General features: G+C 37.1%; 1 protein-coding gene across 1 annotated transcript in view; it reads right to left on the bottom strand.

The window, feature by feature from the left end:
- Positions 1-3,200, bottom strand: part of LOC105933243 (sodium- and chloride-dependent GABA transporter 2) — a 38,069-nt gene extending 34,869 nt beyond the window's left edge. Inside the window, exon 1 of the mRNA XM_012872693.3 lies at positions 3,002-3,200. Coding sequence (XP_012728147.2) covers positions 3,002-3,176 — 175 coding nt within the window. The 5' untranslated portion in view covers positions 3,177-3,200. The remainder of the gene's footprint in view (positions 1-3,001) is intronic.
- Between the last annotated feature and the right edge of the window lie 16,233 nt (positions 3,201-19,433).

Raw genomic sequence — 19,433 nt, 5'->3', positions numbered from 1 at the left:
AAAATATGGAACACTATAACCCAGTGGCTGGTATAGTGTACAGAAACATCTGTTCAGAATACCAACTGGAGACCCCCAGGTCAAAATGGGAGTCACCTCCCAAGGTGGTGAAGAATGACAGAGCTAAGATCCTGTGGGACTTCCAGATACAAACAGACAAAATGGTAATGGCCAACCAACCAGACATTGTGATCATTGATAAGCAGCAGAGGACAGACGTTGTGATCGATGTGGCCATCCCAAGTGATGGAAACATAGGAAAAAGGAACACGAGAGACTGGATAAATACCAAGGGCTCAGGGAAGAACTAGAAAGAGCCTGGAAGGTGAAGACAACAGTAGTGCCCATGATTATCGGAGCACTCGAAGCAATCCCCACTCTGGAGAAGTGGCTCCAACAGATACCTGGAGAAACATCAGAGATCTCAGTCCAGAAGAGTGCAATCTTAGGGACAACTAAGATCCTAAGAAGGACGCTCAAGCTTCCAAGCCTCTGGTAGCGGACCCAAGCTTGGGAAATGGAGAACCATCCACCTGCTCAGGAGTATGAGGGGTGGGTGAGAGAGCAGTTGTTTTTTTGTTTTTTTAGTCACGTTTTATCATTCAATTGAGTTACAAAATGAATAGAAAATATAGTCAAGACAATGACACGGTTAGAAATAAGGATTTGTACTCAAAACAATAATTTTGTCCTTCAAAGTTTGCTTTCATCGAATAATCTTACACTTGCAGCACTTACAGCCTTGCAGACCTTTGACATTCTAGCTGCCAATTTGTTAAGGTAACCTGAGGCAATGTCACCCCATGCTTCCCGAAGCACCTCCCACAAAAATGGCTTGATGGGCATTTCCAGGGGGGGAGGGGCAGTCTGGATACATGAATGGATCTCACACTTATCCAGTTTGGAGTGCCACACAGCACATTCTGCAATGGATGATGGAGCGTACGAGGCACATAGTCAGTGTGAAACCGGCTTTATGTACCATACGGTCAAGATGCTCCCGTAATAGCTCAATATGGTTGATATGTGGTGATTGTGCTGGCCACACCATTATAGAGACATTACCACATTGACAATGTCTAGACTGTATTTTAATTGAAGAAAATAGTGCTTTTCGAAGTGACCCCGAACTTTTGAGCAGTGGTGTATATGTATTTTTAAAGGCTCATCTGCTGACTATCTTCTGTTTTAACCTTTTAAATGATTTGAAACCTAATGGAAACATTTAACTTTTAATAAACATACAATAAAGAGAGGTCCTCTCATTGCTAGAGCTGGGCAATAAGAGAATAGCAACACACACACTGTGTGTATATATATATATATATATATATATATATATATATATATATATATATATATATATATATATATATATGTATATATATATATATGTATATATATATATATATATATATATATATATATATATATATATATATATATATATATATATATATATATATATATATATATATATATTGGTTCTGTGATCCAGGGACCAATCTATCTTTCAACACTCCTCTATTCTACTCCCAGAACTGTGCCATTTTATGTTGGTCGTTTGGCCAAATATGACCGCTTTATAAAAGCTGTAAAATGCTGACAGGTGAGTGCACATTAATATCAAATAGATGAAATAGTGAAATGATCAATATGCTGAGTAAACATAAACAGCAAATCGAAATAATGACGAGGATGTGATTGATGTACGTTCAAACATTTTGATGGTGTTTGACAATTATTTAATTTTGTTCAGTTTCATCATCATGCCACAGATTTCTTAATCCAGTCTCATCAGTTCATTTATTTCCTTTGATTACTAGGACTGCATATATTTGTGGGTTTATTTTTCTTATACGATTAGCCGATCACAGCTCTTACAAGACTGTGTCACACCTAGCCACGGGGTCAACAACAGCTCTTCACTAAGATAACAGTTTCAACTCAAGAGTTGCTCTCAGCAGCTATTTGAATCACTCTTAAAGGAGCATAGGTTCCAGGATCTTTGCAGTCTGCCCTCTCTGGCCACAAGATGAAATTACACCAGCGCTGTGCACGTGCATGGGAGAAGAGGAAAAGCATCTGCCGCTGCGACTGCACAGGTCTTTTGTTCAGACGTGATGTCTTTTGAGGTAAGAAAGCTTGAAGTTAACCTATGTTTTCTCACGAATGCATCAATTACGGCGGAGACTCATCAAAGTGCCCAGGTGAATGAGAGTGTGCAGCAACATCACACCCCATGCCCAGAGGCTTCGGCCCGAATCACTCTCTTATGACCTGCCTAAGCCAGCGTATAGAGCCAACTGCGGTAAATACAGGATAACTCATGTTGCATGTTGGGCAATTGTAAGAGCATGCATGGGAAAGAAAATAAATACTTGACTTCAAAACTTGCACCTTTGAGCCAAGACGCCTAGGTAGGAATTTGTTGGAGCTCTCTGAGAGGACTTTGAGATGCTTTGTGAATACAGGGCACTGATATTTTCAAATCTCACCTAATAGTATCAGGGAGCATTAAAGACTGGCAAAAATTGTGATTGGTTTTATATTGTGATAAACATTGATAAACCAATATGGAAACTATTATAGTGATAGGATTTTTTTTTCTACCCTTGCTCATTGCATGAACTCGGGTAATGAAATACTGCAGCACACTATTCTTAACCTCACAGTATTTTTTTTTCTTTTCCCACAATTTTTTCTCTCATTACATTCTGTTTTTATATGTTTACCTTTGTGTAAATCTGCATGCTTCGACTTGCCTTTCACCTTGTTCCTGGTTCACATGAATACCTGGTACACCTGATTTCACCGTGAGGAGGAACTTCTATTCTATTTTATTCTGCTCTACCAGTCTTTTTAAATCTGTCAAATTCTCACTTTTAAGATTTTTTAACAACTTTCAAGACAGCAGTTTTTTTGCATTAGTATGTACCTAAACAACAAGTCTGCAGAAGACGTCCCACTAACCAAGAAGAAAACCAATAAAATGACTCACCCCCACCGTTCTTGTAGCAAAGATATGGAAATCTCCACACATTGCCAAGTCCAATAATAGCACCGGCCACGCTCAAGATGAACTCTTTTTTGGTCTCCCACTTGCCGCGCTCCTCAGCAGCCTGCAAGATTTTCTTTCCTGGCAAATGACACATTTCACAAGGAGAGTCTGCCATTCTGCTGAGTGTGAAATGATCTGGTGTGGGTGTTTTGGATTGACTAGATGTGGGAGCTCATGTTATGGGCTTACCTAAATGGTTACCTAATTTGAAGGCTGCATGTTTTATTAGCCACAAGATGGAGCTCCAGCTGTGTCCCAAAACAGAAATGTGTGTTTGAAACGTGAGCAGTGTAGTTACATGACTTTCATAGGTGTGTTTCACACCTGGTAAATGAATAATAATTGCAGTAACACACAGTTTTCCCTCAGGCATCATTGTACTGTCAGTCACACAGATAAGCTTGTCAGCTTTCAGCAATAATGTATAAATATGTACTTCTGTGGGGACATGCAAAGCCTTGCAGAAGTATATTTTAACCTTTTTCACATTTTGTCATATCATAAACAGAAAGTTCAAATAGTTCTCATTGGTTCTAATTTTCATTTTTGGTAACAATAAAACTGTATTAATTTGATTTTGATATTTATTTTACTTTATTTTAGTGTCATTTACCATAGGTGCCCAGCCCACATGGGCTTAATAGACACCACACACAGTAACATACAAAACAAAATGGCCACATACATGTCACAGGCGCTATAAAAAATTCAATGCATCTTTAAATGCTTATACTCAATAAGGATATGGCACTCATTGTCTTCTATCCTAAGTTGTAAATATAAAAGTAACAAATGCAAAACTATACCTGTCCCCCTTTACAATGTAGTCTTTTTGGGGTGTGCTTCTAACAACTTTACACATCAAGAGAACAAAAGCTTTGCCCGCTGGTCTTTGCATAAGTCACATTGCATTGGGAGCATCTTTGAACATCTATTTTCATGTCCTGCTGCATAATTTTATTTTGATTTAGATTTATACTTTGACTAGGTCATCCTAAGAATGAGCGTAACTTGTTCTAAACCATTTTATTGTAGCTCTGGCTGCATTTTCATGGTTTAGTCCTCCTGGAAGGTGAACTTCCACTTCAGTCTCAAGTCTTTCGATGCTTGTAACATATTTGGACTGTATTTAGCACTGTCTATCTTCCTCTTGGCTATGACTAGCTTCATTGTGGAGAAAAGCATGTCCACATCGTGCTGTTGTTCTTCACTTTCCCGTTACACATAACATTGTGCACGTAGACCAAAAGGCTCAAAATGTTCCACTTTGATCAGAACATCTATCTCCTCATCTCCACGTCTTCTGAAGACAATTGGTAAGACTGGGTTATATTTAGTGGTGTTCTGTTTATATTTGTCTTAAAAAAAGATTTTAAAGACTGTTTATCATCCATCCATCCATCCATGGGAAAAATGTTCAAGGCTTATGAACACTTAAGGAACACTATTAAAGTTATGGAAATATGATTTTGAAATATTAACTCAAGAATTTCATGCATGGCCAAATACCTTAAATGGTAACAAAGACATTTTTTAGAATCAAAGTAAAGAGGATGAATTTAAATGCAAACAACTATTCTTAGCAAAAAATGTATTTGTAAAATGTATCCCTTTTAAACACTAGATTAAAATCACTGCTGCAAATTATTTAGAAGTGCACCACTTGTATTGAAATCCTAAAGTCCTTTGGAGAAAAAACATACACATAGTGAATATTTAAATCCGTTCACAAACTAGTTCTTACCTAACGCTAAAGGCTGTTTTCACACTTTAGGCGTCTTGTGGTTTGGTACACTGAACTTGAACAATAATGTCTTTGATTTGTGTATGTATATTGTATGTGAACTCTGAGCCAGTGCCTCACCAAAATGTTCGTTCTGGTTACAAAATTACAGCAAAGACTCTTAATTCTAAGGTAATTTTCTCATGTGGGTATTTTTGAAAGATGGAGATAAATCTGATAAATAGTTTTCAGAACTCCCCGTGTGTAACGTGTGTTCATCAGAACAAGTCAGCGTAATGAACAGTGATTGTAGTAGTTTGTGCCAGGTGATATAAATGGCCAAAAAAAAAACAAACATGCTTTGTACTTGAACGCCTCCGTTTAGTTTTTCTCACAGTATGTCTAAAGCGGTTTCATGGCTTTCAATTCATTTGTTCTCCTCCAGGGTTGCTTCTGTGCAGCTCAGGATTTCAAAGCCACAGCAGGGGGCACCTCAGGATTATTCGCTCTTGGCCTGAGAGCAATACTCTACTATACCACTGCTTCATCTTGTTGCCTGGTAATTTGGGCTTTTCAGCTTTCCCACAGGATATTGTCACCCCTTCAGCCAAATGTCACAAGATTAACCAAAGGTGAGATTAAAAATGATTACATTTATATACTGAACATCGTGTAACAAAGGTGGATTCCTACACAATAAATTTACCTAAAACATATTTTATTTTTTTAAACCCCTAAATGAAAAGGTTTGATTGCCATTTCTTAATGCATCTCAGCTAAAAGAAAATCTTCTTTCATGTATATATCAGTCCCCGTATCCACAAAGAATCCTAATACTAAAGGTACACCTCCTCACTAAGATAGAAATTTCTATAATTTCCTTCCGCAGAGTCATTCTCTGCAGCTATCTGAACCACTCTTAAGTTAAGTCTCCTTGGTAGGATTCTTTTGAGGCTAGGATAAGAGCTCTCAGAGAGGACATTTTCCCTAAGAGAACAATGCTGGACATTAAAGATGCAACAAGTGAAATGTCATCATTTTAGCCCCTGAAGCCCACACGCCCCCTTTGAAGGAAGCTTGAGCTCTTTAGCAACAATAACGAGCTTGTAGCTGACTAACTGAGACTGGCATACAAAAGTATCTACCAAATATATGACAGCATCCCACATTTTCATTTTCAAGAATAAATTCCAAATTTCAAAATTTCAAAAACTGTGCCAGGATGGCACAAAATGGTATGTTGTTGTTGTTTTTTTTCAATCTAAACATGTATAACTTCTTAATTGCTTATTGTGTGGACGTCAAACTTGCTATAGATGTAACAAAGATGTTGTAGATACAATTTATTGTGTTTATTTTCTTTTTTACAGCAAAACCTAGAAGTGTATGTAAACACCTGTTTTTCTTTAGGTGGGATTTATTTTTGAGGCATGTAAATCTCATTTACTTAGACCCAGAATAATTTACTCTCACATTTTCACAGCCACATCATCCTCCAAGGCCTTTATGTTAGTTGATAACAGGATTAGCAGTTTAGCCATTGTACAAATTGAGAAATGCCTTACAATGTATCAGTACGCATTCTTTGGTAAATAGACCCTCAGGCTTAAGTACGAGAGCGTTTAACTGCCAGAGGTGATAAATAACTTTAGGAGCAGTATCTCGTTAAAATGATAGTTATCTCGTAAGGACGAGAAAGTTTCTCATTATAACAAAATTGTTTTCTCGATTTAACGAGATACAGCTTTATGGCATGGACATTTGAATGAAGTATGATGGGAAACAGAGATCAAGGCACTTTATGCCTTTTTACCAAGATGGAATAAGCTAAAAGATGATAGGTATTTCAAAACAGAGGAGTGACAAAGTCATTGAATGGTGGATATGTGTTCAATAGGCCAGAAAATGAGTCTGAACGCAGTGAAAATAGGATGCTTTCTTTTTTTTACCTACAGAGTGGTGTTAAACTTTTCAATGGCTCAACCTGAAGACAGAACGATGCATTGCTGTAGCTCTTTCCTTGTAGACACTTCCTCTCATATCTGTCATTCGAATAGTTGAATGACATATTTTCTTGACTTTCCCATTTTACAATGTGGTTAACAGCGATGGTCTCTTTCTTTCTTATTAACAAGGGAAATTGAAAGTCACGTATTACAAATGGATCCTCTGATTAACAAAAAATGGAGCATAAATCACAAAAAGGCTAATAAGTCTGATATCTTAAATTTTCAAGGCTGCTTTTTGCAGCAAAATATCAATTTACTTTAAAGATGTTAGACGCCTTTTCTTGGGAGTGTTATGAAACACCGAAGCACTTGGAAGGTACAAATTCAGTGGTTTCACATAGATTTTAGCAGCTGGGTACTGCACAACACATTTTGTTTTACATTTTGACATACTCAGACATCAGAAATACGCAGTGATCATTTTTTATTTATTTTTTGGTTTACAGTCACTATCAGAAATTCTGATAAAAGTGTTTTTATTTACTTTTGTAAGCTTGTTCCAAATAATTTTTAGACCATAATGGCTGATTTCCAAAGCAGCTCTTTTGCCCTGAACCTTCATGTAAAGCCAATGAATTTTGTTTACAGCAAGTGACACCTTGTGGTCAAAGACGCAAAAAGCACCTTAGAGTAGAGCGGTACTCTTATCCAAGTCTGAAGCTTGCAATGGCATGCACTCTCTATTCATTGCTATTTTCTGCAAAGAGTACAGTTCTAAAAAGGGGGGAGGGAGAAATCAGCAATTTGACAGGGAAGTATTGCAATATGGAGCATGTTTAAAGTTTTCATTTAAGAGGCTGAATGTTGCCATGCTGCTGCATTTAGGGCATCTGAGGAACAATCATGAGCACCGGAGAAGCACCAAAGGGGTTTCACTGGAACTGCTGTGCTAGTCTTAGACAACAACTAATTCAGAAAGCTGTTCTGATTTAAAGTGGCTTTTGGTTTGCAAAAACGTCAACGGCCACTTATTGTACATTAATTGTACAGTAATGTAGATGTGGTTCAGAATCCTGTGTACAAAGAGAAATCAAACATTAACGTAAAACTTAATACTATGAAAACAACTTGACCTGTTACTATCTGGACTAGTCCACATCACAATCTGGAAAGGGCAGGACCAGCAACTTTTTTATCATTTGGCTTTGTGTAGGAATAGCTGGGGTAGAGAGAAGAGTTTTTATATCCTTTGAAATCTTCATATTTTGTAATCTTGCAACTACAAATATGCAGTGCATTTTGACGGGAGCTCCTGTGTTTGACCAACACAAGCTAGTGAATAACTGCAATAAAAATGAAAAAGTATACATGAACTTCATTTTTTCTTACTGATTAAAATCTGAAAAGTGGTGTGCTTTTTTATTGTGCCATTGTTACTCTGATACCTAGGGTTTTTATTCATACGCAAACATTTCTTAGATGGGTGCTGGTTATGGAGCAGACGTGTGTCGAGGCTCTTCAAGAATATTTTATTTAAAATCATAATGATGGCACTGGTTGCAATTAATTACTATATTTTTTTTTTGCACGGTTCACATTGTTGAAAACATATGGTGAAGGGACATGGTTGGCCAGGCACTGAAAGTCAGCAGTGCTGCTCTATCCATGCCAAGGCTGAGCACCCCAGGCTCAACGCCACGGGCAGGGGACTGCTTGAACTTTGATGACATACTAAGTAGCTCTCGCTACTATCAAGGGGAGGGCTACTCACGTTGCTACGGATAGACTTTGGAAACATGATCAAGCAGGTTATCGGAGATGTGCTGGGGAGGGAGATGACGGGACCGTTGCTATCCTACCCAAGATCAGATGCTAAAGAGCTAGCCTTGCCAAAGGGCACAAATGGGAAAAAGGAGAAGGGTATCCTATCAAGCGTAGCATGGTATTGATGCACTTGAAAACAAACACAATGTTTGAGCCTACATCTTTGTAGGGTTGAGCGAACACAGGGTTACAGTGCTAATAAAGAAAGGGGTTCATTTTACACAGATAAATCTGTGATAACAAGGGATGATCTATCGTAGTAACTGAAAAATGATAAGGCAACTTTGTGGCATATTAAGGGGCCTTGTCAGGACAACCTCTAATCTTTCTCCTAACTGGGAGTAAAACTCCCAGACCTTAATCTGCACTTCTTATTATTGGGGGAAGACTTCAACTGCGCATTGCAGCCATCTTTAGATATTTTCATTCCCAAAGAAAATAAGAATGTTTCCAAATCAAGTGAATGCAATTTGTCCCTCCTGCAGTCCTACATAGTTGCAAGAGCTCCCCATTCACCTAAAAGTTCTGCCAGGCTCTTCTACAACCAGCTGTTCTATAGTTGAGTGTAAACATTACAGCATGAAATGGGAACATCTACATGGTCTACTAACACTCCTGCTGGCTAGGACAGTGGTGTGTACTGGTCTGGATTCTGATATATTGTGTTGTACTTTTCTGTTTCATTGGAGGCAAATCCACCTCTTAGGGGCTTTGTCTGATACTAAAAATTGCTTCTTGATCTGAAACCTGCAGGCTTGACATAAAACTAAAAAATAAAGGACTTTGAGTCGTCTTGCTACTGAAAAGTGTTTTATAAATAAACATTGCCTTGCCATAAAGGGCTAATACTGTACTACTTTAACTTGTTTATTTCACCCATTATGTAGAGTCACATTGGTCTTAACTTTGGAGCATCTAATCCTAATCAGTTTGATACTGAGATTGTCAAGATTTGTTTACCGAAGAACTCAGGAAGCGCACACGGGACTAAAGTTTAAGAGTCTTTATTTAAAGGTCAGGGTTGTAGGTGATGGCAGGAGCTGACGGCCCGGAGAGAGAGTCCACACTCGCTAGGTGCTGCTCGGCTAGCAGGCCTCATAGCAACACCAGGACTCAAGGCGGCTAGTCAGGTTAGCAGTTATCCGGAGACACCAGGGATTCACCAGAACAGCTTGACAGATTAGCAGTTCACAGAAGACACCTGGACAAAGAGCAGCGCTTCTCCAGGAACGAACAGTAGAACACAAAGACTTACAGAGGGACTTGCATGGAGTGGTTGATAGCAGAAAACGGCCCAGTGCTGAACTGAAGGCAGAGGGAGGTTTAAATAGAGCACTTCACAGGTGGAACAAGGGTCTGGCTAATTGACTGGTAAATTGTTAACAGGTGTGACTGACTGCTGAGGAGGTGAAGTGAAAATGACAGAAAATAACTGATGACAATGAAAACTAACAATAAATAAAGTCAAACCAAACCCACATGAGATGAAAAAAATGAAAATAAACCAGAACTCAACCATGACAGAGATTAATTGATCTGTAATATAAAAATTATTCTAAGGATTTGAAAGTGTGTGTTTAAATCAAATAACTTTTCCAGACAGATAAAAAACCTGAAATATCATATCTCATGGCAATACATAGCAGCCTGAGGTGAAGTGTGGGTTTAAACTGTTACATGTCTGACTGACAAATCACCATGTTCATGATAAAATACCTAATGCCAAAATGTCATCACGTTACAGGGCCTGTACCTGAATGTGATATTAAAAGTTCTTAATACCTTCGGCACACAGGTGTTATTCATTATTCTGGCTGATTAGATTTCAGCTTAAGCAAGAGGGAGCAAAGAATGTTATTTGAGTGATGAAGTAATCCAAACAAGTTGGTGTATGCCCAAAATGTTCAAGAACATACTGCCAAAACTCCAGAACCGATGATGACAAAGGTGCATTCACTGAAAAGGTCCAGTTAGCAGAGTCGTTTTAGTTGTTTATTACCTCACAGTGATCTGAAGAAAGTACAACAGCAGTGGGTTGCAAAAAACATTTACATATTTTGTCACATAGCAGTATCAAAATGCCATAAAATGATTAATGGACAATAAAAATATTGTTAAAACTGTGTGAATACATGAATCTATTTTTAAAGAATTGTTTTGTTTATCACAATCTAAACCAACTTACACATATCTATAAAAAAAGTGTAAATCCTAAATTAACTGTGGTAAGCTAGTGTTGTGCCAGTCCATCCTTGACAAGAACTAGTTATTAACTCAGTTCAGCCACGTTAAAGTGAACTGATTCATTTTCAGAGTTCACAACCCAAATACTAGCAGTGCTGAGTTTGCAAAAGCAGCTGCTCTCATTCAATCAAGAGTCAAGAAATGACTTCTATCTGACATCAGAAAAAACTCCAAAAGCAGCAGATCATGTCCTGATCTAAAGAAATTCAAGAAGATATGAGAATGTAGTTGACATCAATTTGTCTGGGAAGGGTAATAGACCCATTTCTAAATGTGCAATCACACTGAACGAGATTGTGAGAGGCCTAGCGACAGATTAACATGATGTCTCTATGCACAGGTGCAACACGGGAGCGATGTGAAGCAAAGCGACGCTAAGCGATGGCCACTGAGGCAAATCTAGTGATGCAAAACACGTGATTTTGGCAATTAAAGCAAAGCCAGAGCATCACAACACCTACGATGGATGCAAAATGACATATTTATATTTATATATATATATAAATATATATATATATATATTTATATATATATATATATATATATATATATGTATGTATATATTTATATATAAATATAAATATATATATATATATATATATATATATATATATATATATATATATATATATATAAATATATATATATATATATATATATTAGGGCTGGGCAAGTTAACGCGTTAATTTCGCGTTAACTCATTAGACTATTAACGGCGATATTTTCTTTAACGCGCGTTAACGCATGTTGCTCACATGCTTTTATATTGTGAAGGTCTGTTGCTGCGGTGTAGGGGTTTGAATCAGAACAGTAGGTGGCGATAATGCGCCAATAACCTCGGTGTCAGCCAAACTTCGGATTCAGAGTAAGAAAGATACTGGCCGGAAAAAAACAAAGCCGACATGCGGAAGGCGGTGTTTCCCGCAGGAATTTGCTTAGGCGAGGCGGTGAGTTGGCGAACGGAACAAGTTTTGTGCGGAGCGGAGCGGAGCGGGGGGGTCTGCTTAGACGCCTTCTGTGAAGTCGCTTCTCGTTTCAAAGTATCCATGTGTTTTTGCCTGTTTTTCCCTGCCATTCACTATATGCACGTGAGAAAGCAACAACAAAAAAACGCGTGTCAACGTCAAATAAACGCAAGCAACGCAAGCATATCGAGTTAGCAAGCATTTCAGTTTAAAGTTCTTCCAGCATCAAATATGACAGAAACAAGTTAGTTGTAACCATTGCCAAGTTAAACTTTGGTATTGAACATAAAATGGTAATGCTGCTCCCTGCTGTTACCTCAGAAATTGCCTGTTTTTGGTAGATTTTTTCCCCATAAAGAGAATTCCCTGTCAGTGGCAATAAGCTTTAATTTATTATTATTGCTATTTTTTGTTTTACATGTTTAAGTTGAGCTTTACACTAAATATGTGTTACTGATAAGTGCTACAAATGTTACAACACTTTTGTTCATATGGCAGCAGAACATTAAAATAAAAGTGCTCTTTACACTACTTTTGAATTCATTCTTGGAGTTTGTAAATACAATGCGATTAATCGCAATTAATCAGGGCGATTAATCGCGATTAAATATTTTAATCGTTGCCCAGCCCTAATATATATATATATATATATATATATATATATATATATATATATATATATATATATATATATATATATATATATAGCTAATTATATATATATATATTAACGCGCGTTAACGCATGTTGCTCACATGCTTTTATATTGTGAAGGTCTGTTGCTGCGGTGTAGGGGTTTGAATCAGAACAGTAGGTGAACAGTAGGTATATATATATATATATATATATATATATATATATATATATATATATATATAGCTATCAGGCTCCTCTCCTGTGGAACCAACTCCCAGTTTTGGTCCGTGAGGCAGACACCCTGTCTACTTTTAAGACTAATCTTTATACTTTCCTTTCTGACAAAGCTTAGAGTTAGAGTGACTTAGCTTAACTTGAGCTATCTCTATATTTATGCTGCTATAGGCTTAGGCTGCTTAGGCTGCTTAGGCTGCTTCTACTGTTCTCCAATTCGCATTGTTTGTTGTTATTGCAGCTTTTAACTTTTTGTTCTCTGTCTTTGTTTCTTCATAGTAGGTACACCTGGTCTGGCGTTCTGTTAGCTGTGACATCATCCAGGGGAGACAGATCATCCGCTATTACCATATAACATAGAAAAGAGTCCTAGATCAATGTGTGCTTCTGTGCTTATTGTGTCAAATAGTTAATATTTCTCCTAAATGAGACATTTACTTCCTAAACTAAAATCAAGTTTAATTTTCTAAAATCAAAACGTTAAAAATTACATCTAGCTCTCGGTCGCCATTCTTCGTTAAATAAAGGTTGAATGAAAAGGAAAATAGAGAATAAAGATAAAGAGATAAAGATACCACAAATAAGATATGCTTTATGCATAGTGTCTTTTTAGATACATCAGAAAGAAAAAGATTTACATGATATGTGCAAGATATAAACAGTCATTGTTTTTCATACAAAAGATTAGAATAACTGTCAAATAGTAGATCAAAATAGTGTTAGTGTTCATGGAAAGTCAAAATGGATTTGTTTAGTTCAAATATGTCTGATTCAATAGTGTGATTGAAATTTGCTTAGATTTTCTCTGAAAAAACACATGTAGCAGTTTATTTTCCTAACCTTTGATTAACAATTAAACTCTGGATTTTGACAGCTAAAAACTCTGGATTTTGACAACTGGATTTTGACAACTAAAAAAAACATTCTTTTAGCAAAGGTATAGAAATCTCCACACAATGCCAGGTCAGATAGTGGCACTAGCTGCAGACAGGATAAACTCCTTTTTGCTCTCCCACTTTCCCCGCTTCTCAACAGACTGTGAAGCAGTCTTTGTCGGGAGGTGGCACAGCTTCCACAGAGAGTCTGCCATCCTGACAGGTGAACAATTGTTAACTGATGAATGTCGAGCTTCCACTTGTCTTATTGGGGAATGTAAAGGAGAATGATGGATTACCTAATAGTTACCTACTTTACAGACTGACCTTTAGGTAAACCACAAGGTGGAGCTCTAGCTGTTACCTAATAAGCAATTTCCAGGCATATAAATCACCAAGTGACACCAAGTAATTTTCTTTTGTTTACTTTCTTTTAAAAAATAAAAATAAAACCAATACGTCAGAGAAGGTATAAAAAAATAAGATAAGTGGACTATTTACACAATGCAAACAAAAATAAAAAATAGACAAGTGAACAAGCATAAATTAATAGATATATAATATTTAGCACACATAACTTGATTGGATTTTGAGTCTATTTGTGAAGAATTAAATATTGGTTTTACATACCTCCCTACATGTTTATAGAAGTTTTTTTCCTTGCCAAATTTGCAAATGATAATAAAAGTTCTATGATAAAAAATTTATTTTCTAAACAAACCAAACAACACATTTTCCAAAAAGAGCTTAAACTCTTCAAAAATGTTATCTCCAATAAATCTGCACAGGTCCTTCCAAAAAAAGGTTTTGTGTGATTGCATTTCCAAAACAGAAGTAAGACTTTTTGCAATGATCCTGGTGTATGTGTGTGTTTCAAAAATTGTGTCTCTGTAAGACCTGTCTTAGAAAAGAGTATCTTTGCTGTAAGACCTGACAGGCATTGTTACAGACAACACACTTGTCACAATATCTTCATTAGTCTGCTGGAGTTGGCGATGTAGGAAGACCAGTCTTTGCCTGATGATCAGCATTGTTAGTAGATTCAAACCTATATGCGTTATTTCTGTCTTCTATTCTTTGAGTTTTTCTGTTTTTTTCCCTCTCTCTCTAAGAGAAATTAGTCACATGACCAGCTCATTTCTGCTCTGCTCAGTCTGTGGACCCCCCTGGTTGAAGTTACCACCGGCTTCCAAGAATAACTGGATTATAAACACGATTTACACACGTTCCTGGAAAGCATATTCCTGGAATTCACTCACTCCACGGTGGTTCATTACCATGCCAACATGCCCTGCAATTGTCTGCCTGCCCACTCTCCAACACTCTGTTCATTCTCTATTTGGATCTCAAATCTTCAGTGTCTTCACTCCTGGAACATAGATCCTCGCCGTGCTCCTTTCATCCACAACCTACCACCAGAATCCCATTACCTTCCCAACACTCGCTTTCAACTCTTGGAACCGTAAGCAATCTCACTCCTTATCCTCTGCTTTTAATTCATCTCTCGTCTTTTGTTACTGATCCTCTCCCTTTCCAGATGCCTAACACTCAGAATCCGGCCTCAGTGTTCACATTTATCTTTTTTTTTTTAATAAATCCCTTTACATTTGGTCCCCTGGTAATGCTTCTGCATGTTGGCAAAAGACAATTGTCCCAAAACATGACGCTATTTGGGTGTTGGTCACTGAACAGCTTGTTTTGATATCCTTCTTGACTTTCTGCATGGAATTGTTAACAGAATGCCATCATATACAGATATATAGGTTGTATATTATATACAGATACAGATTATATATAGGTTAAGTACTGTACTTTCTTATTAAAACAGCAGACTCTCTTGAATTTCAACCCAATTTCAACTGATTTATTTGTATAGGTGGTCTCTCTGCTTTTCCAAAGGAAGTACTTGTGTGGAGAAAAATAACTCAATTATAGACCATGACAGAAGAACCTTGCGTATGAATTTCTGATGGTTTTTACAAGAAGTTTATCAACATAATTGCACCCGATGCCTTTCAAAGACATACAACCTACATATTTAGGTCTCCAAAACGAGAAAAGATGTAGTGGGGACCAAAATTCCAAATAAAAATAGGATTCTTAAGGAAATGTTTTGCATGTTTATACAATTTAAGCCAAGGCCCTCCAGTGTTCTGTTAAGGCTTTTTCTGGTGTAATATTGTTCCTAATAAAATTAAAGAGCATCTTTTTAATAGTCTGACTAGTTTTGCCTAAATTTTAGTGCTTAGAGAGTCTCTCAGGCTTAATATTTAGAGTGTAATCTTTGGTTTTTGAAGATTGTCAGTCCTTGAGTTCTAAATATATGACTTCTTCTTGTTCTAGGATAATAGATATATAAAGTACAAAACCGCTTTTAATTGCGGTTTTGTACTTTATTCTGAAATATATTTCAGAAAGAATGTTTACTCATTAATTAAATTAACTGCAATACCTATCTGCAGTACCTATCTGAGGTGGCTCGGGCATCTGGTTAGGATGCCTCCTGGACGCCTCCCTGGTGAGGTGTTCCGGGCACATCCCACCGGGAGGAGACCCAGAGGGAGACCCAGGACATGCTGGAGGGACTATGTCTCTTGGCTGGCCTGGGAACGCCTTGGAAATCCCCCGGAGGGGCTGGCCCAAGTGGCCGTGGAGAGGGACGTCTGGGGCTATGGCAAGCCGATTTAACATAAATTCGGTTTCGTCTGACTATCCGTAATTACATTCCAGATATCTTAAAATGAATTTTGACTAGACAAAACTACATTTTGACTATCCGGAATGGTAATTTAAGATATCTTTATTTACATTCTGACTAGGAAGAATAATAATTCAAGATATCTTCAATTACATTTTGACTAGTCAAAATTCCTTTCAAGATATCTTAAATTACGTCACCGGATTCGTCATTGAAAGCGTCACACATCCGTAATTGTAATTTAAGATATCTCGAACGTAATTATGACTAGTCAGAATTACAATTTAAGATATCTGAAATAAGACATTGCGTGTAAGCCCCTTATTGGCTGTAAGCTGCCCAAAGCTGACTGAACATTCAATGGCGCTGGCTGTTTTCAACATAATTGTAAGAAAATGCCACAATATAGAAAGAGCTTTTTCAGCATGGGATATGCAGAGGGTGAAAATAGTATACTTGAAGAATGCTTAAGAAATTTGCAAAGAATTTTGGATTTACTTGCTGCCGACACACACAATGCACTGAAAAACGGCTAGCTGAAAGCGTTACTATCGACTCAAGTCCAAGCTGGAAATAAGGAATATTCCTCAGCCCGGGCCAGTTCAGTTAATAATCAGATGCAGTTTTTATACTGTGGTAAAGCTATCTGCCTCTTCGGAAATTATGGTAAAGCTAGCTAGCTCTTGATTTTGACATGCTAGACGGCACAAGGCATTACAGCATCCTCCTTTAGCTCCTTTGAAAACAAAAGTGCACGTCATTATGACTAGTCAAAACAAAATTTAAGATATCTTGAATTGTAATTTTTTAGTCGTAATTTAATTGTAGATATCTGAAATGGGTATTTCAGATAGTCAGTAATTCATTCGAGATATCTTGAATTGACATTTCCATACAACTCAATGGAAAATCTGATGTCATTTCGACTAGTCAGAATGTAATTAGAGATATCTGAAATAGACATTTTGACTAGTCAAAATACAATTAGAGATATCTTAAATTGCTAAAACGTCTAGTCATAAAACAATTTGAGATATCTCAAATGTAAGGGCGGTAAAACCGAATTTATGTTAAAATGACTTGCCATACTGGGCCTCCCTACTGAAGCTGCTACTAACCTCCGACAAGCGAACCATAAGTCAACCAGCCTGAAGAGACCGACTTTTTGACTTTCCTTTTTTGTTTTTTCGGCATCAATCCGGCGGTGGGCTGCGTGGGCCCCTTCATAACCGTGGCCCCAGGGCAGCCGCATCTGGAGTTGCTGCAAATTTAGGAGATAAAGGTGCTGAATACAACCCCACTATAGTTATATGGACAGGAATTATGGTTATGTACAAATATATATACAGATGGTTTAAAAAACATTCAGATTAGGAAAACCAGGGCTGCAATAGAGACCCCAGAATTTCTAGTGGTATATGGAAAAAGAACTACGGATGGCTTAAGTACATACACAATAGAGTCTGCAGCACTGTAGATGGCAATAGGTTGGGCCTTAGAGAGTAATGCAAGCAACATCTTAAATGCAGTGATTCTTGCTCAACTTTGCCGTCTATTGAATCAGGGGTTGCAATATGTCATAAAGACCTACTGCAGGACATCTGTCAGATTAACTGTCGGGTGATGGACATTGGGGAAAAAGTTGGGTTCATTAGGGTTCCTGCTCACATAGGCATGTTGAGGAACGAAAGAAAAGATAAAAGGAGGCACCATAAAAGGGTGAGGTGGACTTCAACTGGTCACAGACGGATGGAGAAGTCTGATTGAGAAGGATGCAGTACAATTACTTTCATTGGTACCAGCTGTACCTAGTTGTCTCCTGATTGCTCTCACCTGTTTCTGCCATACCTTTCTTCTCCTTTCCCACTGCACATAAGGTCCCTGGTTTTCATTGTTCATTGCTGGTTTCTTCCATTACACTGCCTCATAGTCTCTCATTTCCTGTACTCCATTTTGCTCCTTGTTTAATTCTTCATTAAATTCTTATATTCCTTATGTAATTTCTGAATTCCTGTCTGCATTTACTACTGCCAAAAACTCATAACTAAGCAATCTAAGCAACAGGTCTCTAATAGTCTTATTTTACAATAAACCCTGCTGCTGTGAATATTATACTCATACTCTATGCAAAAATTTTCTTCTTTGTAATGGTGCAGCTGTACTGAAATTCTATGCCCTTCCTTGAATTGTCATGTCTTTTGATGATGGATCTCTTTTTTTATGCATTCAATAATATTTTGCACAGATGTTTGAAACAGAGAGGGGGTTTCTGGGAACTCACTCCAGCTATCAATGTCTTTCCGGCTCTGAGAATACCATGTTGTATCTTTTGCAAAAATCAAATCTTCTTTGATTTAAAAAAATCACATTGTTTTTGTGAATTGACATGTTGTGGCCAAACACACAATCCCCAACAATAAATCCCTACTATAATTGGGCATCATGTTTAGAAATGTTGTATTTTCTTGATATTATTCTAGATCAAGCAGAGCATGTCATTTAATGAAAAACAAACCAAACCAAGGTTTTAAGAAAAAAACAAAATAAGTTCAAAAACCAACCTGTTCTAGTTCAGTGCAGAACATATGAAGCATAGGCATCTTTCTCTTTATCTTGACATTATGATCAATATGTGAATAATTGTTTCTCTTTGCACCAGAATAGTCAACGGGCTAGAATGTACTGCATTTCTCATCCTATAAAAATTATTAAATGTTATGTAATTATGAGTAACTCACAGAACTACAAATGCATACAAATATTTTTTTTTAAATCCTACTGTAAATGTATCTATTTAACTGTATGCTAACACTAAGCATAGTTTCACAAGAACATTCCACAAAACTGAGAGATGTTTGACCCACCCAAATGCTCTGCCTCAACAATGTCACATATAATGAGCTTCAAGATCTGACTGATATATTTTACTTTTTCATAACCAAAATTATTCAGTCCTTTGCTTTATTTAGATCGAATTGGAATTGCAAACGGTTTAGCAGGGTCATAGTATTGCTGGTAATTAAGGTTATTAATTATTGTAAGGGGTTTGAGACGTCGTGTTGTGAGGTGGCGCAAAATAAATTAACATTTGAATTGAACTGATGATAGAGGAATTAATTCCCTTACATTTAATCGTCAAACCTTCTAATATAATTACAGTTGATAACATAAATTTACAAAAGATAAACAGAAAATGCTGAAAATCATCAGCAGCAGTAATTAAA

The sequence above is a fragment of the Fundulus heteroclitus genome, chromosome 20 (genome assembly GCF_011125445.2).
Source record: "Fundulus heteroclitus isolate FHET01 chromosome 20, MU-UCD_Fhet_4.1, whole genome shotgun sequence".
Lineage (NCBI taxonomy): Eukaryota > Metazoa > Chordata > Actinopteri > Cyprinodontiformes > Fundulidae > Fundulus > Fundulus heteroclitus.
The sequence above is the reverse complement of the archived record's forward strand: the minus strand, read 5'-3'. Positions and strand labels throughout refer to the sequence as shown.